The 27,008-nt window shown below is 37.4% G+C and overlaps 1 protein-coding gene across 3 annotated transcripts; it reads right to left on the bottom strand.

Moving 5' to 3' along the window:
- Positions 1–4,201: 4,201 nt before the first annotated feature.
- LOC115754643 (chromosome transmission fidelity protein 18 homolog) lies at positions 4,202–25,701 on the bottom strand. 3 transcript variants are annotated; one of them, XM_030693730.2, is made up of 23 exons: positions 25,040–25,701; positions 23,168–23,229; positions 21,008–21,145; positions 20,580–20,855; positions 19,812–19,898; positions 18,975–19,076; positions 18,833–18,898; positions 15,828–15,935; positions 15,688–15,749; positions 13,920–13,964; positions 12,736–12,809; positions 12,531–12,598; positions 11,661–11,729; positions 11,475–11,572; positions 11,311–11,392; positions 11,116–11,194; positions 10,938–11,025; positions 10,702–10,855; positions 7,758–7,946; positions 7,609–7,668; positions 6,095–6,378; positions 4,758–4,863; positions 4,202–4,405 (listed from the first exon to the last, which is right to left on the bottom strand). In XM_030693730.2, the coding sequence occupies exons 1-23, from the start codon at positions 25,563–25,565 to the stop codon at positions 4,352–4,354; spliced, it is 2,877 nt and encodes a 958-aa protein (XP_030549590.1). In that variant the 5' UTR covers positions 25,566–25,701; the 3' UTR covers positions 4,202–4,351. The 3 variants fall into 3 exon arrangements, with proteins under 3 accessions (XP_030549590.1, XP_048129333.1, XP_048129334.1); XM_048273376.1 differs by having other exon boundaries at positions 4,809–4,863; XM_048273377.1 differs by lacking the exon at positions 21,008–21,145.
- Positions 25,702–27,008: the final 1,307 nt, after the last annotated feature.

The raw sequence follows: 27,008 nt of genomic DNA, 5'->3' as shown, positions 1-27,008 counted from the left end.
ATTAGCTCTTGAGAAATATTCGAATGCAAGATGAGGACCATAAGTCCATTCTAATGGAAAGAATTTCCCATTCTAAGAAAGTTTGGCTCCTTTTGGGTCAAATGCTAGACCTTCTCATCTTAGGAGCTTCCAAATCATCTAATTCAATTATAGTTGTGTCCATTTAGATGCTATTAGCTCTTGGGAAAGATTATAATGCAAGATGATGACCAAAAGTTCATTTTAATGGGAGAACTTCCCATTCTAAGAAGTTTGGCTCCTTTTGGGCCAAATGCTTGACCATTTGATCTTGGGAGGTTTCGAATTATCTAATTCACTTATAATTGTGTCCATTTAGAAGCTATTAGCTCTTGGGAAAGATTAGAATGCAAGATGAGGGCCTTAAGTCCAGTCCAAATGGAAAAACTTCCCATTCCAAGAAAGTTTGGCTCCTTTTGGAACAAATGCATGACCATCTGGTCTTGAGAGCTTCCAAATCATATAATTCACTTATAATTGTGTCCATTTAGATGCAATTAGCTCTTGGTAAAGATTCGAATGAGAGATGAGGGCCATAACCATAAGTCCATTCTAATGGAAGAACTTCCCATTCTAAGAAAGTTTGGCTCTTTTTGGGTCAAATGCTAGACTGTCTGGTCCTGGGAGCTTCCAAATCGTCTAATTCACTTATAATTAGATGCTATTAGCTCTTGGGAAAGATTAGAACACAAGATGAGGGCCATAAGTCCATTCTAAAGGAAGAACTTTCCATTCAAAGAAAATTTGGCTCCTTTTGGATCAAATGCATGACCATATGGTCTTGGGAGTTTCCCAATCATCTAATCCACTATTGACAATCAAATATGACCATATGATTTCATAATCATCAAAATATCATAAGGATGTTTTCCAACAATCTCCCCTTTTTTAATGATGAAAATAACCAGTCTCCGCGTATGTGAAGTATAACAAGTTTGTTACGAAGTATTTGCAAGTACAGTAAACAATAACAGTTTGCTTGATCAGAAGATATAATCATTTCAGAGCATTTGAACAGTAGATCATAGAGCACAAAGATAATGAAGTATTTCGTACAGCGCATGTATAAGAACCGAGGCAATATCAATGATCGTTCAAAATATGAAGATAGAGCAGATCATTAATAGTCTTAATGGTATGAAGATAAGAGTTAGTTTCTTTAGCCAGTTTCTCCCCCATATAGCATGTTTCTCCATATTAGCAGTCATATTTTTTCATACATATTTCACAGCTAGTTTCTCCCCCTTGTTATCATAATAAAAAAAAGTCTTAACAGAAAATGCAACAGCTTAGAGCATAGTAGGAGCAGAGAAAATGTGCACAAATAGTGAAAATAGCGATGCTTCGTTTAGATCAACAGTCATGCTAACAAACCCAGTCAGTCCAAAAACAAAAAGGATGACATATCATCCTAGTGATCTGGTAGCGCATGAAAAGTCCTAATGACATAAAAAATATATAAGCAAGACAGGGGCTGGTAGGGTTCAGTTCTTGCAGGCTTTCTTCTTTTTCGGTCGGGTTTGGGAAAGGCTCAGGAGATGAGGATTCTTCAGCGGGCTATGATGCTGGACGAACAAGATTGTAACACCGGAGGTTAACAATCGACCGTTCGATGTGTTTAAGGTACTTCCAAAGGATTCGATGGTGCTATGGAGCATGGACAGTTCCTTTAAGCTCGGCAATAACAGTGAAGATCTGAACGTTTGTAGACTCAGCTGATGAAGAGGACACCCCCTGAGTCGATGTCTTCTTGCGCTTGGGGCGAGGTGTTGAAGGTGCTGGAGGTGCTGGGGACAAAGATGAAGTCACTAGTACATGGTCGGGGCCTCTGAGGCGCCTTTCCACACCTTCCTTAAGACAAGCCAGCAGCACTTCTTTTGCCTTTTCATCGTCTCCATGACCAACCCGAACTAACTCATGCTTAGCATTCACCCATTCAAGAGGTGTGACCTTGATTGACATCTTTCTCAAGAGTCTCTTCTCTGATTTCCATGCTTGCACTCTTATTTGGCTTAAGATCATCACTGGTGAGGGCAAAGAAAATTGGAAAGAACTATTTAGACCTGACAAGGCATAATTTAAAAGATTAATCAATGTATAGTACAATTATTTTATTTGAAAAAATAAATTAACTCTATATTGGTTTACCTGATTGTTGATATACATACCTCAAATGCATGGAGAGAAGAAACTTGCATACCCGCATAAGATCGGTGTTGACACCTAATTTTGTCATTTCTTTTTAGAAAATTAATAAAAAAATTCATAAAAATTCATAAAATTGCGAAATCAACTTGAAAGACTTGGCCAAGCCCAAGGAACTATTTTTAAATAAAAAAATAATTTTTGATATTTTTCGCATTTTGTAGTATTTTCTATATTATAAAAATATTCAAAACATAAGAAAAATAGTAGATATGGCCACAAAAATATGAAAAAATATTAAATATTTTTATTTTAATTCCATTATATTTTTTTCCATTTAAAATTTGAAAAATTAAATTTGAGATTATAAGTCTCTTCATTGAGCATAACCCCCAATTGAACCAAAAATTACATTTTGAGTCCTCTTATTTTCTATTTTCATTTTTTTAAAGTCATGACATTTGCCTTTAATGCCTTTATATTGTGTTTTAGTCCAATTGTCTGCATAATTGCACAATTTTGGCGGAAAGGACTTAATTGAACTTTTTATTTTCAATTTAGTCCTTGGATATTACTCTAAGTTTGCAGATGATCTTGCAAATTCAAGACCACTACCCTATATTTTTCATCATTCTAAACCTATTGGTGGGGTCGAACTGGATCGATTTTGTCATTTAGAGTTTGGATTTCTCAAATTTCATTTTCATGTTACACTAGAAAATTGGGGGTTTTGCACAAATCTAAATCAATACTTCCCAATTCTATGTTTTTTAGATGAAATCCATGTCCCTGAATTCAATATTGAAGTTTAATCTGACAAATTTCGAGACTTTATATGTCAATTTGAGGAAAGTTCACAAGGAGTTCGAACCAAAATTTATGCAAATTTTTCATAATTGAATTAGTCAAGATTTAGGTATCAACAAGGATAAAAAGCATGAAAACAGAGAATATGAAAGCCTATTGGACTCACGTGCCCCAAAGGACAAAGGTGCAGAAGACCGAAAATCCAACAGTTTCCAAAGAGTGGTAAACTTTTAAAATTGATTGCGCACACCCACGCAAAATAAACTATCTCAATGCTGGCCCCCCCTTTTATGGAGAAATTATTCGAAATAAAGCTTAGAAAATGAGCGAGACTGACTTAAAGAGTAAAGAGACCAAGGTAACAGAAACATGTGGAAGCTCACACACCAATTACAAGAGAGAAATCGATTTTCAAATAACCAAGTCTCGGAGTTTGTTTTAGAAGGAAATTAAATTAAATTTAGGAGATGAAACTAAGAGTGACTAAGGAATTACATCAATGAGACAGAGATTTCTAACGTTAATAACTAGCAAAACTTTATAGCCAAAAGCTTGATTGAATAAAACAAGTTATCAAGGTTAAATTTGATAGTGTAATGATTGGAGCTCCTTCCCATGCTTCCACTAATATTAGGGCATAGAAATCACGATTCTACTAGTTTTGCGGGTCTGCGAACTTAGTTCCCCTACTTGCTACGAATCTTGCTTATAGCAGTAACTAGGGTATCAAAAGAGTCTTTGCTTAAAACTAGACTCTATTTGTATCGCTAGAAATAATTACTCAGTAAAGAATATTTTCATTATCGGTATTTATGTCTAAATATTTTCATAAATGATGAAAATATTTTTCTTCATTCATTTTTCTAGACGATACAAGTAATTTTTTCTAGGATTATGCTTTTCAAATCATTTATTTTTTGCACAATAAATGTACCATAGATCACACAAATAGTTCTTAAACTTGTTCCCATGATGCAAATCCCTTCACTTGTACAAACCTCTAATGGCCATTTGGAGTAACATGTCTTTGCCTCAACGTTTTCCCTAGCAGCTCTCACTCGAAAAGCTTATACTCCTTTTTCGCTAGCATGGCATTCCCAGACCCTTTGAATTCTCTAGAGATCTCCATTTTCAGAATTTAAAGCACAGAAGGTAGCCATGTCAGCGACTTCAACTGGAACAAGCAGAACTCATCCAATAGTAATGTATTTTACACTGCATGTGCTATCTCAGCCTTTTCGCAAAGACAGCTTATTTTACATTTTGAAATGTAAGTTTCAAGCTATGATTCACAGATGCATGAGAAGATTGATCTGTAGATGCTTGTCATACTGTGCCATGAAAGCTGCACCTCTGTGAGGCTTCAAAATACCCTAGGTAGTCACAGCAAAAAATCTCGAATTCGAACCGGCCTTTTTATTGCATTTGTGAAACCCTGCAGAAAAGGACATCACTAACTCATAAACAGGGAGCTTTAAATCTGGACGGACAACACCAAAACGTAAAACGAAAAAAAACATAACCTCGTATGAAAAGTAGAAAATCCAAATCTTTTGAGTTATTTCAGCTGTTGCAACTGATAAATAGCATATATTTTTCAGATTCTGGTGGGAGTCGAAAATCTCTTTGAGGAGGTGTGTGTTCTTGTAGTTTGCGTTCCAATAATCTATGTCTATCACATGGGATGGGGCAATATTCAATTTGGGATACGATGCTTCAACATCTCATTCACGCTTTCTACTTTGTTACCAGCTTCAATTAAGTGAGGATGGCATCAAATATTTTACCTCATTAAACTTGAAAAGCAAAGGGTACGAGTCTCTCTTTAAGGTGGTCGCCTTTTGTGCGGCATTGTCTGAGGTCTCAGAACCGTCAGCCTTCAATTTTCTAAACCTGTTCCATAGAAGGATAATATTCAGCAGAATCAAGAATAATGCATGCTCTAAGGCACATTAAATGTAGACAATCTTCTTTGGCAAGGAGCAGATCTCCAATTCTATGTGCAACATCAACGGAAAGACAAGACATATATTTGGCATGGAGCCACGAATACACACCAGTTAAAAACCGTTGGGAATAAGGACACTAACAGTGTCAAAACTTTAGTATGGCACTCATTTTGAAGCCATAACTTTTCAAGAGATCAGTCAAATATCATAACTTTTAGGAAAGCATATCATTAAGTTACATAGGCAATCTCTTGCCTGAAAATCCTAGTCGCATTAATTTCCGGCATGCCGTGTCGGATTATTTAATATTCGATAAATGCCACATAGCATTTTCAAGCAAGTGATTGGTTTCTAAAAGTTATGACACTTAAATGGTCGCTTCGAAAGTTATGGCATGAAAGTAAGCACCGTACAAGAATTATGGCACATTTTAGTGTCTTTTCCCAAACCATTGAGATGTCAATGCAGAACCAAAAGTATGCATTGATCACAAGCTACTAAATCGTATCAAGTCTGACAAAAAAAAAAAATCATATCAAGCATTTCAAAACCAAATTATGCTTTAAGAGGCTATTGGTAACATCAAGGGAGGTATATCACAATTTCTGTAAGTTTTAAATATATGAAAAAGAGGCTGCCATGTTTAAATTCTACAGAACCTATGTGGAGAGTGAAGCAAGCTAACAGAGGAAATGAGGGCACTCAATTATGGTAGCATTATTCAAGAAGGATAAGTGGATTTCATGCTAGCATTGAATTAACAAGAGGGGCTGCTGCTTTTAAGAATTCTTCCGACTTAAAACTAAGGCAGATGTTAACTACATACTGAGGAAATGAGAAGGACTATCAGTGAGTTTAGCTACTATCTTCTGTAGGATAGACAGGAAAGGTTCGTGGAACCACATGGCCATATATAAAGACACGAAGAAAAATGTTTTGTAATAAAGGAGCTAAGCATTTTCAAACTTTCGAATTCGATAGGTAGATAACACTTTTCCTGGTCGGGACAACCCTATAGCTGTAGCCATGAGAGGAAGCTTTTAAAACTAATATCGCGGGTTACAGAAAGAAAAGGTGAGTTCCTATGTATTCTGCAATCCAAACCTTTAAACAATGACCACTCAAGTTAAAGTTAGAAGGTTGAAAAGAAAAATTCAATGATCGAAATAAAGCACCTGTCAAAGAAGCCGCGGCCAGCAGAAAGCTTTTTAGAATCATTAGTAGGCTTTAGCTTTGCAACCACAGTGGTAGCTCTGTTGTGAGCAAGGGATGAAAAATTAGTGGAGGCACTTGCATTAAATTGAGTAGAGCCAGATATAATAGCTCCACTGTCAATGTCCTTCATAGCACAAGTGGCCGCATTGAGAGAATTGTATATGGCTCCACCAGTCTTCTCTCCTTCAATATGTTGTGAAACAGATTTCCCAGTGCACCCATGCAAAATCTTTTGTTTCTCGACCTGAGTTTCATTGAATTTAAGGATGTGAGCAACAATTGATAATGTCAATAAAAAAGGGAATGCTTCATAATAGCCTAAACCACAATATTCAAATTGTACAAGGCACCTGTGGATCTGCCCATATCCCTACATGCAGTGCATGCACAGGCACATGCAGTTGGGACTGTGTGCACAAGCACCCAGACACCAGCATGACAAACACAAAAGCACGTGGCATGCCTGCGGCACCCATGCTCAAGAGAGAGAGAGAGAGAGAGAGAGAGAGAGAGTCTGCATGGGCACCCAATTAACATGGCCAGTTCTCTGCTGAAGCGACATGACAGGAACATAAGCTTCAACAGCATTGGCAGTAATTTGTGTGTTAAATTAATTGGCATCAACATACCAATTGAACTTCCATTTTAGTAAAAGGATGGATAGATCTTTACTGCCATAAGACGGTGCGAGCCAAGATAAAACCAGATGCACTAAAAGAGAGGCTAAACATTAAGGTCCCTCAACTTTGAACAACAGTTGTTCCATACGATTTGCACTCAGCTCATGATCAAGCCAATTTCATAAAAGTATCTCTTATTGAAGCTAACAAGTTTTCCAGCTCCAGTTTACGGCTGTGACAACATCTTGAGCAATGTGGTTGAGTTTTTGAGACACTTCTTACTACATGCAGCAGCTCATGCCTCTTGGTACATAATGCAAAGCACCTTGACAAGAATTAGAAAAACTTGCAGTCCTATCCTAACTACATATCTAATGGAAATCATAGGAATTAAAAGTTTGAGTGTCTCAATTTCATGTCATCTCTGGCTGATTGTGGTGATGATAAAGCTAGACAGACAAATTGGCATGAAAATATTCCATTAGGTACTTTATGCACCAAAAGTTACTTCAAATCTTATGCCAATACAACCTTAAACTGGATATTGTCATATCTTTCTCCTCTTTCAACATAGATAGACGCAAAGAAGTTCACTTTTCAAAATGCTCAAAAATCCTATCTCTTTAAAGCCAATTCATGTTATAAAGAAGATGCCTATATTTGAATGCTTCCGTTCTTTTAGGCTGGAATCAGTTGGGAAGAAGAAAATGGTGCCAACTACAAGGTTGTTTGTTGATTGAGCATTATGTCCGAGTAAAGCGAACCACTCAACTTGATTTTCAAAACCCGATCAGTTTGAGAGGAATCATCACATAAAACGCATAGCACTGAGCTAAAGGACTTTATCAACCTACCTCATGGACTAACACCTGCTTCATTGCTGCTGGGAGTATGTGATGACTAGACTTGTAGTCCTGCTTAGCACAGACAAGAACACTTTGAGAACTATATAATCAACAGCCACGAAGCATGCGAATTAGGATATATAGTTCACAACCCTTACCTTGAAGTTGACATAATCATGAATAGGTGGATCAAAACCAAGTGAAGAGGAATCCGAGATAGCTTCCTCTTTCAGGTTACCCGGTGGACAAGAATTTGCGTTCTTATATGTTATAGAATAAGACACCATTGTGCTAACCAACCGATTCAGATCATTCTTCTCCTTCTCTGACAATAAGTGCATTGCCACCTGAGAGAAGCCCAAAGCCCTATTAAAGACCATAGCAGCAAAGCAACAAGGAATAGGTACTTGCATTGAAGTTGTTCTTTGCATGTAGTGTCAGCTGTCACCTTGTTTAAGTACCAGCAGTTGTGGGAATTGTGAGGGGTCATGATATTAGAGTCAGTTATTTGTCATTTTGTGTCATCACCAAAATGTATCAACATGATTACAGAGTGATTTCTATACAAAATAAATGAAAATGTGTAAATTAATGTCATTTTTGTGTTAAAACGTGTCATGTCATGATAAGATTGGGTTTCTCTCACTAAATTCGTTTTGCACAAGGTTTGTTGTACTTAGAATTTCCATCTTTGGGATGCTTGGCCAAGGATTATTTCAGGTGAGAACTACAAAATGACAGCAAACTAGCATCATGCATGTGGGGAAATACAGAAAAGACACTCTTTTCATTCTTATTCTTTTTTTTTTTTTTCAAGTTTTGTTTCCCCCTAATCCCATATGGTCCAATTCCCCTGTTAGGTTACATGGATTTACAGTCAATTTATAAACCGAATGAGGGATACCTTATGCTCTGCTAGGACCAAAAGCTGGTATGGAAAAGTTCTTGCAAAATTGTGCTTTTGCCCAAATTAGAATTTTCAATCAGTTATTTAAAAATCATTTGGTTCTGGAATAAAGAGCACACAGATCTCGTAGTTACGTTTTAAATGAAGCCATAATAATTTCAGCAGGTGGAAATGTAAACAATATCCTCGTGAAATTCTCAGGGGACCGAAAAATGAAGCTGATCTTGTGAGATTAAATCCAACTACCATGATAAGGAAATTTAATGAATTCTTACCTAAGTTATTACATTTCTCCGTTTAACAATTACAATCAACAGTAGACAAAAATAATCGATGTGATATCACCAATTCCCACGCAAAAAGTACGCCAAGCCAACGTGTGAATAATTATTGCGTGGATGGTGGTCTGATTCAGGATTTGATGTAATACACCTCTACTTGCTCTTTGCTAATGACACTATTGTTTCACTCGGAGGCAATGCTGATCATTTACTGATTCTTAAATGTGTTGTTCTTTGCTTTAGATGTTTCTGGCCTTAGGATTGACTAGTGAAGTCTGCCAGTGGGCCATTGTTGAAAGTTTTGAAATACTCATTGATTTACTTGTACAGTTGAAAGCCTTACTATGAAATTTCTTGTTCTCCCTCAGGGCACTATGAGAGTGGAGTGGCAATATCTAAACAATAGAAATTCGTCAGAGTAGTTGAAAGAGGGCCTATCTCATGAAAGGTGGTTGAGTTACTCCATGTTTACAGAGCCTAAGTAGTTTGATATGATGCAAAAAGACGACCTAAATTAGTAGAATAAGGCTTGAGTGGTTGTCATTGTAATGCTCGATTATACCCATAGTTTTCTGTGTTCAAATAAAAGTAAGCTAAGAGAGCTTCCGTTTGACAATTTAAGCAATTCACTCAATTTGTATTCCACTTAATTAAGGGAATGTACTTTGTAGTCTCAGATATCGAAACAACTTCAGATTAAGCAATTCAATGGTTCCGCATTTTCTTACAAATTCATATGACCATTTACCTTTGTGTATCAATTTAATTGGATTATAGGACACTCCAATGCTAACATAGTCCACACTTAGATCTGATATCCTAATATACACTGAACCAACTCAAAAACCTTGGTCCAGGTACATGTCATAGCATTGAGCAGAAGATTTAGGTGACCTTTTTACATCTGAGAAATGCAGTTTAGGGAGGTAAAAGGCAAAATATCCTTGAAAGCTTATGTATCGGTAGACCAAGAAGTTTAATAAACCAATTTTTCTCATCTTTTCTCTCACGTTCAGTAAAACATCTGTTAATGCCAGTACACTAAGATACACAAACAAAATCAGGACATTAACAGCTCTATTATTGAAGTAGACATTTGAAGATATTAACAGGTCTTGATGATTTTGAAGTCTTTTCTACTAGGTAATGCAGTATCCTTATGCATGAAAATAATAAATTCGGTCGTTATGGTCGGACTCTATTATGGACGTCTAGGGCCCTCTTATCTCTTCCTTCTCCGAGCTTAGGTTATGGAAGAAGGAGAAGAAGGAACCGAGAAAAAGGTATCATCAACAACGGGTTTTATTGCGGGACAGCTCATGATGTTCACATCGATCTATTATGTGCCTCTGCATCTAGCATTGGGTAGGTTGTGTTAAATTGCAATCATAAACTATTCTCAAAGAATGCAGCTTCTGGTCTATGTATGGTTTGCATCAAGATATTATTCAAAGCTTCAACATATGGCACATATGACCTACACAAGTTCTTTCCAGATGCCAAAAAGTTTTGTTACCAGGAAAATTTATCAGAATTCAACCAAAGCACGTAAACATGGAACTAGAATAACATACAAGTCAACACATGCGAGAATTTAGAGTATCGAGAAAGAAAAAGGTTTGCTTTCATATTAACACCACGGTCATCATCATAGACAATTGACTATCAAATGATAAGAAAAGTTGGTAGAGTTGAATACTACTGTTCCTCCATGTTTCACAAATTTACGATACAATGATCTGAGAATTTGCCAGGTGGATTGGCAAATTCAAAATGAGTTATTAATATTCAAACACCCAACCAAAACCTTGCCACAACACTTTGCGAAGCAATTTTATAGATAACTTTTTTCACCTAACAAAAAAAAAGCATATCACAAAAGACGATTAAATAAATTGAGTAGCAGCAAATTACCGGCCTCAAATTTGGCGGAGAGAGGATATGCAACAACGGAGAAACTGAGTCTTCAATAACGGACTTAATTGATAAATGCCTCAATAGATGAGGAGGAATCCTACGACACCAGTCCCGCAGAGTGTCTGCCCTCTCTATTAACATTGTTCGACATCTGAATTTCATACATGAAGAGTATAAGACAGGTCAAGGAATAAAAAGTACAAGCATTTTGCATCAGCTTTAATGTCATGCACCTGTGGTAAGACTTCGGCCACTCGATATTTGCTTTCTGAACTTGAGCTACATGGCGATGTACAGCTATTGCAATAGAAGGCTGATAAACTTGATAAAAGAGCAGCAATTAAATGATGTTCTCGAGCATTGGACACATTCAACATGGAAAAGTTGACATTGACAGGTAACACATCTTACCTTGAAGATGCATCTGCTGCGAGCGAAAGATATATTGGTGAATCAGGTCAGAAACACCAATGCTATCGAGGCACGCAACCTTTTGGTTGACACAAGACAATCAGATCTCAGGTCATAGTAATTTATGCAATACTGTCAAAGCTCAATATAGTTTTCTAAACTAATCATCAGAAACGAAAAGGTCGTTGGCCTTACAGTTTTCCACATTACAGGATCATGATAATGAAGGTGCAAAATATTTTCATGAATCCCTTCCAAGACTAAATCATAGTCACCGCTGCATTAAACATATATATCCAATAAGGTTATCCACTGAAGACAAGGACAGGAAATTGCAATTCTCGGAAATCCCCACCTACCGACTAGAAATCAGAGAGTGCAAAGCATCGAATTCGCTGGACAGACTGCTGGCAATACTAGACTTTCTGTCCCTTTTGTTTTTTCTCTTCTGGAAAATCTGCACAAGAGAGAGCCCTCGATTACTAGCTGCAGTGAGAAACTAGAGATAATCAGATAGACTTTACAGATATACTACTTTTTTTTACCTCTTTCCATATATCGAAGATACTTCTTGAGACGTCCTTTCGACCAACCACTTGAGAACTTATGTCCACCTGAAAGACAGCAAAGATATATGAGTATTGGTGAAACTCAACAGAACAGGCAACTGCCACTGGCAACAATATGGAGAAAATTGAAACCAACAATTCATAGAATGCAATTTCCAGTAAAACTACTCAACTCTCACTAGATCATCCTGTAAGTATTAGGGAATGGCTATTTGGTCTTCCGAGAGAAGGGAAGTTCACTTCCCCAGAACCCAAATGTAAAGAGATTGCAGATTCTTTCCTGCTATTGTAGCAGGAAGGATCCATCAATCTACAGCCGCAGGGTCACCTATGCTTACTTCTCACAGTCATGACTTCTATATAGCAGTTCATGAGTCTAGTGTTCAAAGCCTCCCGCTGCAGTTCAAATCTACTGATTCTCCATGTCAATGGAAAATTCAGATTTGTCAGGCTACATTAATAAAAATAGCAAGACTTCAACTGTGAGATCCAAACATTCAATTTTTTGCAGGATTCAAAGCAATTGGAACCTCCAAAAAAAAAAAAAAGCAATTTGAACCAACTTAAAAGAAGTTACCAATTTGCTCAATCTACCCACTGCTTTCATTGAGCTAATCGGTCAAATCAAATCTGGAGTTATGCTTCTCCTATATACCAGAAGCACAGTAGGTGATCCGAGCTCTGGCACATTAAAACTACACAGAACATTAACCCAATGGAAAATGGTTTGGAAGCCATCCTCTATGTAGCATTGTAGTTATAAGAGACTAAAGCTACACAATATAAGTTAAAAGCTAACCATTAGTATAGTAAGCAAAAAATTCCTGCAGATAAAGAAGGTCTTACCACATTGAGAGTTTCCTTCTTTTTGTTGAGAAACTGAAGAGTATTTAAACAAGATCGGATGTCACATTCTGAAATTAAAGACACACAGTCAAGCACTTGAAGGAAATAATTAGACACGAAAAGACGAAGCAAACAATCAGACTGTCGTGACAGCTGCGTGTGATGCATGGCTGGAGCATCTGATGTGTTTTGACCATCAACTCACCAGTGTACTCTGCAAGGGCAGTAAGTGCAATTGAGCTTGCTTTCATTCCCTCCTTGCTACAAATATACTTAAGTCTGTCATTAAATAAAGAGCAAGAGCTTAAAATTTGTTTCATAAATTATAGAGTATTCTAGTACCAAAAGTTTTTTTTTTTTTAGTCAAAAGTACCAAAATTTCAACATGCATAAGTTGAGGGGCCACAAAAACCATGGATTCCATTAAGATATAAATGAAGTGTCAGATAAGTGCTTGAATCACTAAACCAAGAAAAAAAAATACTTTTACATTCAGTAAGCCCCGGCATCAATTACTAAATAATGAATCAGACTGGAAAAGATTTCAAGGTCAAATGTTTTCAATTGCTTAACTTTTAATCATTAAATACTATCCTTTGGGTAAAATTGCTACCAAACATACCACCTGCTACTTTTATTTGCTAAATGGTCTTCTTAGAAAATCTTATAATTATATTTATTAGTTATTCAAAACCATTATGTACAGCTTGTTTGAACGACAGATACTGAGTTCAAAAGCACAGTTACAGGAGTCTCGGATTGAGGGGGAATATTCATGAATGAATTGCATATACTTTGTCAGCTGGTTTTTCTAGTGTGTTACAGCTTCAATGTCTAATCCTCTGGCAATCGCTACCAATTCTCTCTCGTATGATACCACAAACTTATCTCCAAGTAGAGAAAAATGTCTCGGACATACCGCATGTTGTTTGGTGGATATCATGGTTAAAGACCACCAGATATGGCCCATCCTAGCACTATAAAGTTATTAAAGCTTCATAATCAGCGTTGCTGACACATACAAAACTATCATAAGTACATCCATGCACTATAATAATCAATTAAATTTATTTTCTCCTTGATGTATAAACAGTTATAACCACTTCAATTTATAAGCATGTGGTTGCAGGTACTTGACCCATAACTCACAAAGCATCTTTGACAATGATCCCCTATGTCCAAATGGCTGCCAATGAGTAAAAAGAAGACAATCTTTTATTGAAAATTTCAAACAACCTGTTAAATGTGGGACATCACTATCCAGGTTGCTGTATGGTTATTAAGAAAGTACAATGAAAAAAAAAAACAAATATAAAAGTTACGCCCCCTCATATGTGCAGAACTTACAACAAGCAGACATGAAATAGATTTAAAGTAGCCATTCAACACCTGCTCACTATTCGGCTAATGGACGGTTGGACAAATATATGAACCCTGTGTCACAAAGAAGCAAATACTTACTCAAGTTCAAGTACTTCCAAAATAAATTATATTAGTTCTAGTAAAAGTGGTACGTATGATCCAACACCAATTATGCAAAAGCCTGAAGAGATACACTTCCAAAGAAACACGCATTGAAACCACAAAATAGGTTGCTTTTAACTCATAGAAGAAATCACCCATCTTTTAGAACAGAATTAACCAATCTCACTATCACAAGGATTAGCTTAGTTTTTCTATTGATGCAATTATGTTCTAATAAGACAAGGGAAAAGTCCTCCTCTTATAAGCTGATTTAAGCTTAGCTTTGATATGAAAAGATGCAATTTGACTATATCACATAAGCTACAGAGGCCTTCAGTAGATGGTGAACATATACTAGGAGATAGGTTGGTAGCCAAATACAAGACGGACAGGAAGAACAATTTGTTCGTGTGAAACATTAAACAACAAGAGAAAAAATGAGAGTCAGTGGTTAGGGATGTCTGAGCACCCCTTCCTTATTAAAAATATACACTACATGATTATCTACAAGATATGCCTCTGTAGCCACTAACACCACAGACATAATATTCCTCAATAGTTCATGGCATCTACTAGGAGTTTGCATGAGATACCATTGTCAGTTGTCAAGCGACCAGCAACTATGTCTACATGCGAATATCTGTTGCTGCTGTGAAAGCAGTTTGAAGTATTACCGTCTTTCTTGAACTCAGTCAACTCTAGAGGAGAGTGCAAAATGGGCGTCTTTTGTCTTCAATTTTGAGTGGGGGACAGTTCACCTAGAGAACTGAGGCATTCTTTTGGAAGAAAAGATAACAAAAGCGAAAACCAAAAATTACAAGAGGAACAACAAATGAGCTTAGTCAGCACTCTTGAATTGGTGTCCCTAAGTTTATGTTTTCTGCAAATGACATGGGTTTGATAGAATTGAGGGAGTAACTGCAAAGCTCAATGTATGGGACGTACTGGAAGATGAAAGTTTCATCTATATAGTATGAACAAGAAACTGGACTGTAAATCCAGGAGGAAGAGGGTAGCAACAAAGCTTCAGCACAAACTGAGGATCAAGAAATAGCAACAAAAAGCAAATTAGATGCCTTCGCTTTGTTTTGGCAAATAATAGTGTATTGATGGCGATGTCACAATTGACACAAAAGCATGATGGATGCAATGGAAAAAGTGTTTCAAAGTTTGGCATTCTGTATAGGTCGGCAGCAAGGCTGAATAAGTTTATTGTAACAAAGTGTTAAGAAGCTAAATGTCTTGATCTATACGCTGGACATAAACACTGGTCAACCACTTTAAGGATACCTAAGTGGAAGCTTATTCAAATGTAATCACTCCAGGTAGATGACCATTTTCTTCTTCACAAACTTCAGCATCACAAAATATGATATAAAATAGGTTGACATCATAACAAAAGTTCCTTATCAAATATATAGCATACTACATCAATGTACTTGTATTGCATCCACGTGTTCATTGATGCTCAAAGTAAAATTTGGGTCCAGATAACGGGAGTGTTGTTAATACTTTAGGCTACTAATGCAAGCTACACGGTTCAAGCTTTGAGAAATGGAAACCAATGATGATTATTTGCTTTTCCTTTACAAGTAAACGCACACAACTAATGTGGTTCCTAGAGGATGGAAACCATTACAATGCCATCTAAAATACGTGGAAAACAATTTAATAGAAAGCAGAAAACACTTACTTTGCAATCTGACGTAATTGTCTCAAGGCAGGAGCATAAAGGTCATTACATATGCATATTACCTGTAATATGTGGATGATTCACTATGAAATTGAATAAAAGTAATTTACAAGAAATATATGTCTGAGCAACGAACTAACAGGTCTCAATAGTGATGGAGTCTTCTGCCTCTTTTTTGAGATCTTTCCAGATTGTTCTTCTTTTGCAGCATTTTGCTTTCCTTCCTCAAATTTCCTTCCAGCAGAGACCTTAATATATTATGCGATGAAATGAGGAAATTATAAGTTCGAGCAAAATAAAATACTTGATCTGATAAAAACCTAGTTCTGAACAAAATAAAGAAGAGTTGCCGCGATAATCTACTTCAACATAGGGCGGCCTATTCCCTCTTTAATATAGACATAAGAAAAGGAATCACACATGGAGGAGGAATCATGAATCCTCAAGCTTTTAATCATGAGGACTTGATTTTGGGAATACAGTTGTCAGTTTTTAATTTGCTTCTGATATAAGGATTGCATACATGCTCTTAGCAAAGAAACCAAGACCTCACACTTCTTCATTTTTGTCACAGGTAAAAGGATAGACTATAGGGCAACAAGGGGGTGCAACCCATATACAGAAAAGTTCAAATCACTAAAGCCATGTATAAAGCAGCTCTCAGAACCAAAATGGAGTTCAATAATCATCAACTATATTAACCAATCCATTTGCATCCTCAGCAAGTGTCCGCTATACCAAAAGTATCAAACATTAAGCCAATTTTCAATGAAAAAAGAGATGGGAGATTCCTCTCCATCAAAAGCTCTCTTGTTCCACTTCTCCCCAATCAACCAAAAGATAGAAAGAGGAGTTGAGGTGATTCGTTTTTTCTTGTTGCGCTGTAAGTGAATGACCAGCAAAACCCAATTTTTCTTCTCAATAGAACCTCCAATAACACAAGATAACGCAATGCAAGCAGAGGAAGCTGTCGAAAGCCCTTCTCCAAGAACAAAGAAGGAGAAGATGCCCAACGGCCTCTGCCTCCTGTTTGCAGATGAAACAACAATTAACGAATACTTTGCCTCTTTGCTGAAGGTTATCTTCACCAGCAAAAAAAAAAAAAGGGAAACTCTTGTTGGGATTTTCACTTTCCAAATTGCTTTTCAAGGGAAATACAATCTACCTCGAAAACCCTCCCTATCTAGCAGGATTTAGTAAGACTTTATAGAAAAAAAAAATTCGTGTCTCTCACTGTCTCAACCAAAGCATCTTCAGAAGCAGTAGAGATCCTCGAATTACCCAAAGCATCAAAAAAGAAAAAAAACTTCGAACATCCAATCTTGGGCTTGCCTCAAGAAATCACTAATGACCATAGCATCGTCCTAAAAAAAACAATCCGCTACCAAAGCGTCCTTGTTCCTGGTGATGCCAAAGACATCTAGGAACCAATCTTTCAAAGTTGTGTCCCCACACCAACCATGAGAACAAATCTGTGTCCTATTTCCATGAGAAGAAACTCGCTTCAACCTTCTATTATCTTCCTTCATACATTGGTCCATGTGAAGCTCCCCTATCCTCAGTGATCCAACCTGCCTTTTCAAGGCCAAATTTTGCAACTATTACTTTGTCTCCAAAGATGTTAATTTGCAACACTGAACCACCAAAGCCATTTGCTGAGAAGAGCCTTGTTGATTAACAAGAGGGACTTAACGGCTACGCTGCCATTTCAAAAAGGTCATTTGGCTGCTTTCCCATTCACCAAATTGAACTTGTGAGCCTCCGCAGTATCTTTTTTTTTTTTTGGACAGAACCCTCCTCAGTATCACCCCACGAAAATTCGTTCTGAATGGCATCCAACCCCTTAGCCACCAAGCAAGGATTGGGAAAAAGAGAAAGGAAATCAATGGCAAGATTGGGAATAGAACTTTCAATAATACCAAATCTCCCTGCTTTGGAGGGAAGAACTTTTCCAACCACACACTCAATAAAGAAAAACAGGCTCCCAGATATGCTTGTTCTTGGAACTAGAACCAAAAAGGGATACCCAAAACCTATCAGTTACTGATTGGCAAAATTCCAAATCTCTTTCATACAATCATGTCATCTCTCTCTAATGGAAAACTCCAAAAATAAGATCTTATTTGGGAGGGATTGTATTACGAAGACTCGAAGTTTACTTTCCATTAGAATCATATATACAAATGTTTGGATGATTAAGGTATGGAAGTAAGAATTGTGTTGTTTAATCAAAGCCCTTTTTGGCAAATGGCAATGGAGATTTGCACAGCCCGTGGGAAAGAACTATGTTTTTCTTTTTCCTAGATACAGCTAAGGGGAGCAAGGTTTCCATTCCAAGGGAGTTGAAGGTGCGGAGCACATAATTATGGAAATCTGTCCAGAGAAATTGGGATAACTTCTCTTGAGTTTGTCGGCTTCAAGGTCGCCCATGGATGTAAGACAAGATCTTGGATTGTTTTGTGTTGTGGTTAAAGTGTGGTAAACACTTGTATGACAATTAGCCGCACTTCTGTGACATAGCATCACATCAAAAGTTCTACACTTTCTAAGATAAATAATCATTCCATCAACTGGAATTCAAGGCTTCGTTGGAACATTGATTGGCTCACATCTGTTAGTTTGATTTCTGTATTTTGTAACGCTTTCTTTCTTTCTTTGGTTGTTATCTTAAACTTTTTTACCTATTAGAGAAAATGAGAGATGCAAAGAATTTCACAGTTGGTGTGCACTTGAATTCAGCTTCTTTTCTACTCAGAACACAAGTTACATTAAAGAGAAATAGTAGAATTCTTAAAGTAAAATGACAAGTGTAAGTTAAGAAATAAGCAAACTCCTGAGACACGCCAACTAGTTCTATTTAGTGTCACAAGTTCACAACCCTTCATTAAAGAGGCTTGCTTATAAAGAAAACCAAGGAAGAATAATCTTATTATACCTATGGTAGCAAGACCGTTTGTGGATTATAACCTTAGTTTCGACCCAAAAAACAAAATACCTTTTGACTATCAGCTACTAACTGCTGTATCGTTAATCCATGCATACTATATATGATGTAATGTGTGAATTTTAAAATGGCATTGGTAAATATAATCATAATCAGCAATGCACTGTAATGTCATCTTAAGATATTCCAGAAATGACTTACCAACTTTAGTATAACCTCCACCGCCCCCTTCCCATCCCCAAGAGCACCATCAATTTCATCAATTATCTGCACAATCAACATCACACTCATCATCTCCGATAGTACAAAAATCCAGAGCCAGACATTTTTAAAGAACACAGACCAAACACTTGGGCTTTGAGTCAGCCATGACAGAGTCCATCTGAACCACATCAAGAATTTTGGCTTCAACTGTTGCTGAAGACCGATCATCACTAGCATTGATCTACACAGACAGTCTTTCAGTAATTATAGCTGGAACATAACTAGCAAGAGAAGGAACACACTATGAGGCCTAAATGAGAAAAGATGCTAATGGAATGACCCCAAACATGATGGAGGGGACGGGGGTGGAAGTGGGAAATAATCTATTATAAGGACAAAGACAGAAGCTCAAGTCTAAAATAACCACAATACACAGAAGGGATATAATAAAGCATTTTATAACAAATGCACTGTCATTCTTTTTTTCTTTTGTTCAGAAAAACAGCTAACCACCCTGAAAGTCTGGTATAGTGTTCCTGTCTTAATTTAGCGGACGATACATTCTGTAATTGTTATAACGCAGGTCAATCTGATCAGTACAACTCAGGTCCCAGCTAAGGATGTCTTTTATAGGTCCTCAAAAGTTGTTTCCCAATCCATCATCATCAATGTTTACAACTCTTTGATGCCTTTTCAGTTTTTGATGTTACTAGGAAAACCAGCACATAAATGAGAACACCTAAGGATGGTCTAATAAGAACACAAAGCGAAGTATTAAACCTGTTATAGTTATAAATCAGCCAAAACCAAGCGGAAATGTATATACTGCTTTGTCTTGCAAAGAAAAACTATCATGAGACACTTTCTGATGCACCTTACTCACAAATTTAAAGTCACCCAAAACTCACAGAATAATTAACAGACTGGTATATCTATAAATGAATGATAAATCTTGCCAAAGAGAATCAGATAACACCTCCACCACTCGATACCCGCAATGTTTAGCAGCTACATGAGCAAGTGTGGTTTTTCCAAGTCCTGGAGGACCACAGAGTAGAAGGACCTGCACAATTGGAAACAACCATCCAAAGTATTGACAACAGGTCTATAAGATGCACATGGAGATAGTAAAATGTTTCTAAAAACTAGAGATAGAATGTTAAAAGTTAGAAGCAAACAATAATCTAACTGTTTATGTTTCATATATCTTGAAAAGAACAAGATCTGTATAGTTGGTTCTGTAGCAGGGGGCATGAACATCCTGCTTTTGAGCATCCTTCCAACACAAACCCCCCCCCCCACATAAAAAAATAAAAATAAAACAAGAAGAAGAAGCGGAAGATTCAATAATGCAAATGAAACACAAAGAACGAGAAGATTGCTGCAAGTAATGCAATAATGGTACGATTACTCTATATTCTCTTCCATTATAGCAGTACTTTCTCCCAGGGATCTGTCCATAAAATCCAGATAATAATTATGTTTTTGAGATTCACATCCATCCAACAGCATATTGCTTCAGAGCCACCCCATTCTAGCTATTAATACAATGTGAACTGGACGAACAACATTGCTAAATAGATCTTTACATGCATGACCCTCTATTAGGCAACATATGCGATCCAGATGTTAGTTGTGAGATGCTTCTCCCTATGTACTGAAAACTATACACCACATTGAGTCAGCACTTCATCAACAACCCTTCCTTTAGTACACTTAACAGATTCTTTCTAAAAGTACTGACCTTCTGCTCAGGTGGGCCAGTAAGCCTTGAGCTTTTGCTGCATGTATCCGGAGTTCCTTTCGGATCGGCATCTATGTGGTCTGATTTATGAGGATCTTTGAAGCTCTCCTTAGTCCATCTTTGCCATCTACTACTCTTGAGTGTGTTTAGACTACTATATTTTCTATGCTGACGATCAGAAAAATGACGTCTAAGTGCCAACAGAACCTCATCTGTAGTGCTCCTAATTTCAGACCCAAAAACACATGAATCCCACTGTTTTAGCCATAGAAGTACCTGAAAATGCAACAAAACAGAAGGTTGGGAAACTATTGAAAAGTTCAATAAACAGAAGCACTGGTAAGGCTTAGCCAAGCCAAAAAAAAAAAAAAAAAGGAGCTTTCGAAAAAATGTACAATTATTGCGAGACACTTGGAATAAAGTCTTGCCTCACGATTTGTCTGTTCATCACTAAGAAGCTCGCTAAAAGAATTTGGGGCATATTTATCCACCCAAAGTTTCTCCAGTATTATTGGCGTTCCTGGAAGCACTTGATCTCTCTTTCCCTCCAAGCTCACAAGTAGAGCCTTCAAAAACATGATCATTGTAATGAGAAAGCTTGCATGCAGAATGCATGTTTTGCCAAACAAATATTTAATATACAAGACCAACATTTGGTGATGACAGTAACGCCCTTTTATATTGATAATCATATTAACTAAGGTCCATAGTTTCTTAGACAGGAAATAAAGCTTATACGTCTCGCCAAGAAAAATACCAGATGCAAACTGTTGTGAGATATACCAAATATAATACAACAGTGTAAAAGATATTCTGATATTTGATGTGATGCACTTGATACTGAGCTGATTACAAGGAAATACTAGACTGAATTCAGTTTAGAATAGCATGTAGGACCTTAACAATTGTAACAATCAACTCTGCATGATCTGTTAATTAGGTTCTTCAAGGAATTCGGACAGACAAGTAGACTGACTGAAGATGAAGTTTTTGTCTGGGTTTCACAAGGATATTTTATCAGCTGCGCCAACTTGAACTGAAGTTTATCACCTCACCTGGCAGTTCATCTTGCACCTAAAACTGAACTATTCCCGACAAGAAGTTACTTCATGCAATAAGAAATATCACCCTTTTTATTTTCTATAGTCTATGGGATTTATGTGTGCTGAGGTGTTCAGGTCAGTCCAAGATATTACAGAACATAAATCTACAATACCTATATAAAAAATCTCACATAAAACAGGATGATGCTGTGAGACTGATATCGTGCACGCAATTGACCAATCAGAGCAATAAAGGTAGAAAAATCTGACAATACAGGGTAAACTCCATATGGCATCATTGAACTTTAATAAATTTTCAAAACAAGTCATTAAGCTTGATTTCAATCTCAATGTACTAAACTTTTTCTGTTTGTTATTTGATGCACTTTCAGAGTTTTTAGACCAATTTCCTAAAGAAGTTGTGACATTGATCCTAGAGGATCGGCAACTTTCCTCTGGAGGTGAGGGACGTTTGCCAGCCCTTGTCTCCTTTCTTATGTTCTATTGGAACTTTTTAGTAGGGGCTGGATTAGACACCACATCAGCACCCTCTTGTCACAAAGTTAGCATTTTCATTGAAAAGAAGTTGCACTCTGTCAATAATGCATCAGTTGCAATATATGAAAGCACACTACGTCGGTTGATTTGAAAAATTTAATGATCTAACTGCACCAATTCTTCAGTGACCATCAATGAAATTTACCAATCATACATGCAACAATCTTTAAAAATTAATTTGTCATAATAGCAGAATGCGAATGGAAGCACAAAGAGTTCTAAACAGCATGTTTTTCTCTATTATTCTTATTTTTTTACGTCTCAGTGTTGAGCCATTTTGGTCAAGAAGCAACTTGGATCAAAGCCCAAAAACGACCAGAGGTCCAAAATAGGCATTTGTGTAACAGGGGAACTGGGGTCGGGTGCATGGCCACAAGGCCTGGGCTACCGGCCAGAGGCCTGGAACAGCCAACCATTTCTATGGACTGGCCGAGCCCTCAGCCACTAGCCCTGAAAAGCTAGTCCATTCTGTGAACTTGACAGGCACCTTTCCATGCCCAACTGAGTACCCAGTGGCACACGAACTTTCTTTATTTCGTGCTTTTAAGCCTTTTCAACGTTAATTGCTGTATTATACATATCAGCCATCAAAGAGTGTTTTAGGGTTCTTTGTGTGACTTTTGGTGAGCAAAGCACTGAGAGATTGTGTGACTTATAAAGAGAGGCTTTGCATCAAAGGCTGGAATTGAGAGACATGGATTTAAGCTTTAATCTCCATTGTTCAAAGTGTAATTGCGATTGTTACCTCCCATGGACATAGATCACTCTAACAGAACCATTCAACTCCTGGTGTTGATTTCTCTCCTCTTTCTGGTGAACTATTGCAACTTTCCACATTTTTCAGAAGTCCATATGTGTGACATGGCATGCTCTCTGTTAAGATGCATTTTAGCACTTGCGCTAGCAGCAAACCCAAATAGCAGTTTTCAAATTCTAAATCTTGCCCCAACACTTCTACTTGCATAAGTTTATTTGTGACATGGATACCTTGGTGAATGCCTCCTTTTCGCATCTTTGTAGCAGAAGATTGACAGGTTCAGTGGTTAGGCCTGCAAAATGATTCGGTGCTAACGTCATCAAAAATAAACTTGGACAACTCATATAGAAAGAAAACGATTCTGTCATTTATTACCATAGACCCTATATTATTAAGATTTCCTAGAATACAACATGCCTCAAGCTGAACATAAAAGCTTTCATCATGCAGACAATTTGCCTGTTAGAGCACATATTATGAGTGTTACAAACACTAATCACAGTGATGCTAGACAGCCTTGGAATTTTTCTCAATCCCAAGTCTTAAGCCTAACAGTAATCTTGAGAGGAATGGGGACAAGAAAGACTCTAGGATCTTCTTGAGCGAATTAAATTTTCTGTTTATTATTGTTACACCATTGCACCCTATTAGACAGACATGATCAGTCATCTCTCTACTTATCAGCTCCCATGCCTTCTCACGAGAGAACAACATTGCCGAGACTTCAACTCCAAGTAATCAGATCAACCATCCTCCAAGCCCACTTCTGCCATGAGCCAGCATACTGAAGCTTCTGTCCAACATGATTCACGGAACCACCAGCGAAAAATAAATCTCATCAATACTTGAGTTGGTTATGATGCACCACTGTTTAAAGACATACTTAACTGAGGATTGTCCCTATCTTATGTTTAGTTACACTGAGTATCCAACTCCACATCACACAATATTTGCGAGTCAATCCTTTAGACTGACATGGCCCACGATTGAGCACAGCCAAGGGTAAACTGTAACTTTTATAAAGTGCAAAGTGAGCATGTAGTTCCCCCGAAGCATACTAATACCATCTTCAGTTTAATCTTTCACAATGGGTGAGTTTGTTTTGCTGAAATAGAATGATTTAAAAAACATTTTCCTCCAAACAATCACACGGCTTTCAAAATTAAACGAACGAAAAATATTGTCGTTAATCCCAAAAATATTTAGATATAAATTATTGTTGATAATGAAACATTTTTTTATTGACTACTTATTTTAAGTGATACAAACTATCATTTTTAGGAAAACATATTTCAAATTATGAAACAAACAGAGCCAAAATCCATGAATCAATACACACACGGATGCTCTTACATTTCTGGCAATGTTGCATATTTCGCCAGCACTGATTTCTTCTTTTTTAAATAAGCAAAGTACCTTATTGCAAAACCAAGAAAGATCAAGGTGAGCTACATCCCTTACAATCTCAGCCACCGATTCCTTCACTTCAATCTATTTATTCAAGTCACTTTGTGTTGCTTGATTGTATCCGGCATCATACCTCCTGTCGGATTCCGGACTGAGTTTATTTCGATTTCGGTAATCGGTCTTGGAAATAAACCACTAACTGTTGGAGTTAGCGATCCGAGGGTGAGTTTCTCTTACCACTCTATCTGAAGCCAATTGAAATGAAATATGACTACCGAAATTGCACTGTACATCCAGAATAGGCCTAAGAAGACATGATCCCAAGCGGATACTTGACATGTTCCCCCGCTTCCAGGTCCATCACAAGGGAAACAAAAACCAAGATTTGCTTTATCCAGTATCAAACGAGAGCTACGAGCAAATAGAACACCTTGACTCCAAAAAGAAGATAAAAAGGTAGGGGATTTATTGGTTGTCAAACGATACATAGTGTGATACAGTCAAAATAAGGTATTTTTTTCTACTACCAACTTCTTGGTGCAATCTCTTAAGACAAGAATAAATTGACTTGACTAATTTGAAATTGGATACTAACATAATCTCCTCCTCCTACATTATTTTCCTCAGTCACCCATAAACCACAAACACTAAAAATAATTACAAACAGGTAAGGCAAGAGGACAAAAGGAAATTACCATCAGATTGAGCCCTTGTATCCAATTTCTTAGGCCGTGAATCAATGTCAAACCTACAAATCTTCGCATAAACCCTGTCACCTCCGGGCGCCGTCACCGGGACACACTCACCGTCAATCTGAGACGCGTACCGTGAAATGGCGACCTCCTCCGGCTCCAAAATCTCTTCCTCTCGAAGCTCTGTGTGACTAGTCTCCGGTGGAGGAGAATAACGCATCCAATCCTCCTCCCCGTCGTCCTCATGGTCAGCAACTTTCTTCCGCTTCGTCTCAATCGGACTAGCAGCTTCCTCTCGGGAAGGGCGTTTGTGGTTTTCGAGCTGCTCTTCAACGGATGGCGGAGACTTAGGAGGCGGCGAGGCTCGATTGCCCCAAGAATCGCCCTCTTCTCCTTCGTCTTCCTCGTCGACTATGGGAGGGTAAAGGTAGGGATCGGGTGGCTGGAGGTCCAGCGGGTCCTCTTCGTGGAGGCGAGAGTGAGCTTCGAGCCACTCGAGCTCGTCTGGGAGAGGAATGTCCATGTCCATGTCCGTGTCAATCGGGTGGTTCCACAGCGGCGATATGCGGCGGTGCTCGAAGCGACAGAGAGAGAGGCAGCGGCTGAGTGAGGGAAACGCACCTCAGCAAATGAGGGGCTTTTGGCGGGAAAAGAACGGAGGCTTTGAGTGGGACGCGCGTAATGCTATCGGCAGAATTTAATAGCCGATACCTGTGAAATATTGGAGTAAGTCATTGACCTTCGATTTACTTTCGGATTCATACTATCAAAAACTCTAAATTAATATACCATTACAAATTTATTTCAAATTTATTTTTTATCTCAAAAAACTCTAAACTAATATGCTTATGAAAAATTTACCTTGAACTGTTTTTTTTAATCATCAAAAATCTCAAAATGATCAAACTTTACCCCAAATTAATTTTTTTGACCATAAAAAATCCATGCGTTAGTTTTTGTTAAATTGAATTAATATTACAAAAAATCTCAAATTGATACCGATATGAAAAATATAGGATAAAAATCTCAAATATGTACATCCGGCAATCGTCACGTGTTATTTAACTCAGTAATTTCACGATAAAATTTTAATGGAAATTAACATAGGATAAATTCATTACGGATATATTAGTTTGGGCTAAATTTGTAAAGGATGTACCAGTCAAAAAATATTTTATAGTAAATTTATCATAGGTATATCGGTTTTGAATTTCTCGTGGTATTACAGCGAGAGAATGGCTGCTTCCACAGCTAACATTGCTGCGGGCACATCTTTTACATCAAAGAGACGAAATTACCCTCACGTAAAACCGCTGCTGCTTCTACGAACTACGGACACACGGCAAAGAGGAGCGATTTTTGGTGGTGGGGCCCACCATTTAGGGTTTTATGAGGCGCGTGAGAGAGCGAACATGGCGGGAGAGCAGCAGCACTGAAGAGAACTCGCCTGAGAAAAACCGAAAAAGAGGAAAATTGAATGGTTGCTGGAAGTTGTGATGGAGGGCAATTTGGTCTCTTCACAAATAAAGCCATCAATTAGACACATCCCTTTTTTGTTATTAACCTGGATTTACAATAATTTTTTGTTTTCTTTTTCAAGAATTTGAAGAAAAAATAATTACTTCTAAGGTCGGCGTTCGGACAAGCTTTACTTAGGCCGCCGGAGAATCGCTTGTCGCCACTTCTTTATTTTGCACGAGAGAAACGGCCTAATTTCCTTAAAGAATCTCAACTTTTGGCCGGTCCTAAATTTACTTCGAATTTTTTCTATTTTAGAAAAACCTCCAATTTTAGGTGCAGTCCCAAATCTGGCCCGATTTTTTTTTATCTAAAAAAAAACCTCAAACTTTAAATACAATCCTAAATATACCTTGAATTCTATTTTGCCTTAAAAAATCTCGTACTTTTACTATATTCTCAATTCTATCTCGTTAGTCATATGTCCCAAAATGGTTGTTGGTTGTCTCCAATA

This window comes from Rhodamnia argentea, chromosome 1 (genome assembly GCF_020921035.1).
Source record: "Rhodamnia argentea isolate NSW1041297 chromosome 1, ASM2092103v1, whole genome shotgun sequence".
Classification (NCBI taxonomy): domain Eukaryota; kingdom Viridiplantae; phylum Streptophyta; class Magnoliopsida; order Myrtales; family Myrtaceae; genus Rhodamnia; species Rhodamnia argentea.
Note: the sequence above shows the minus strand (reverse complement) of the source record. Positions and strands in the feature narration are given on the sequence as shown.

Coding starts and splice junctions, on each gene's coding strand:
- LOC115754643 (XM_030693730.2), bottom strand. CDS start 25,565: ATGGACATGGACATTCCTCTCCCAGACGAGCTCGAGTGGCTCGAAGCT. Junction 23,230..25,039: donor TACAAGGGCTCAATCTGATG/GTAATTTCCTTT, acceptor ATCATTTTGCAG/GCCTAACCACTGAACCTGTC. Junction 7,947..10,701: donor CTCCGCCAAATTTGAGGCCG/GTAATTTGCTGC, acceptor GGCTTCTCTCAG/GTGGCAATGCACTTATTGTC.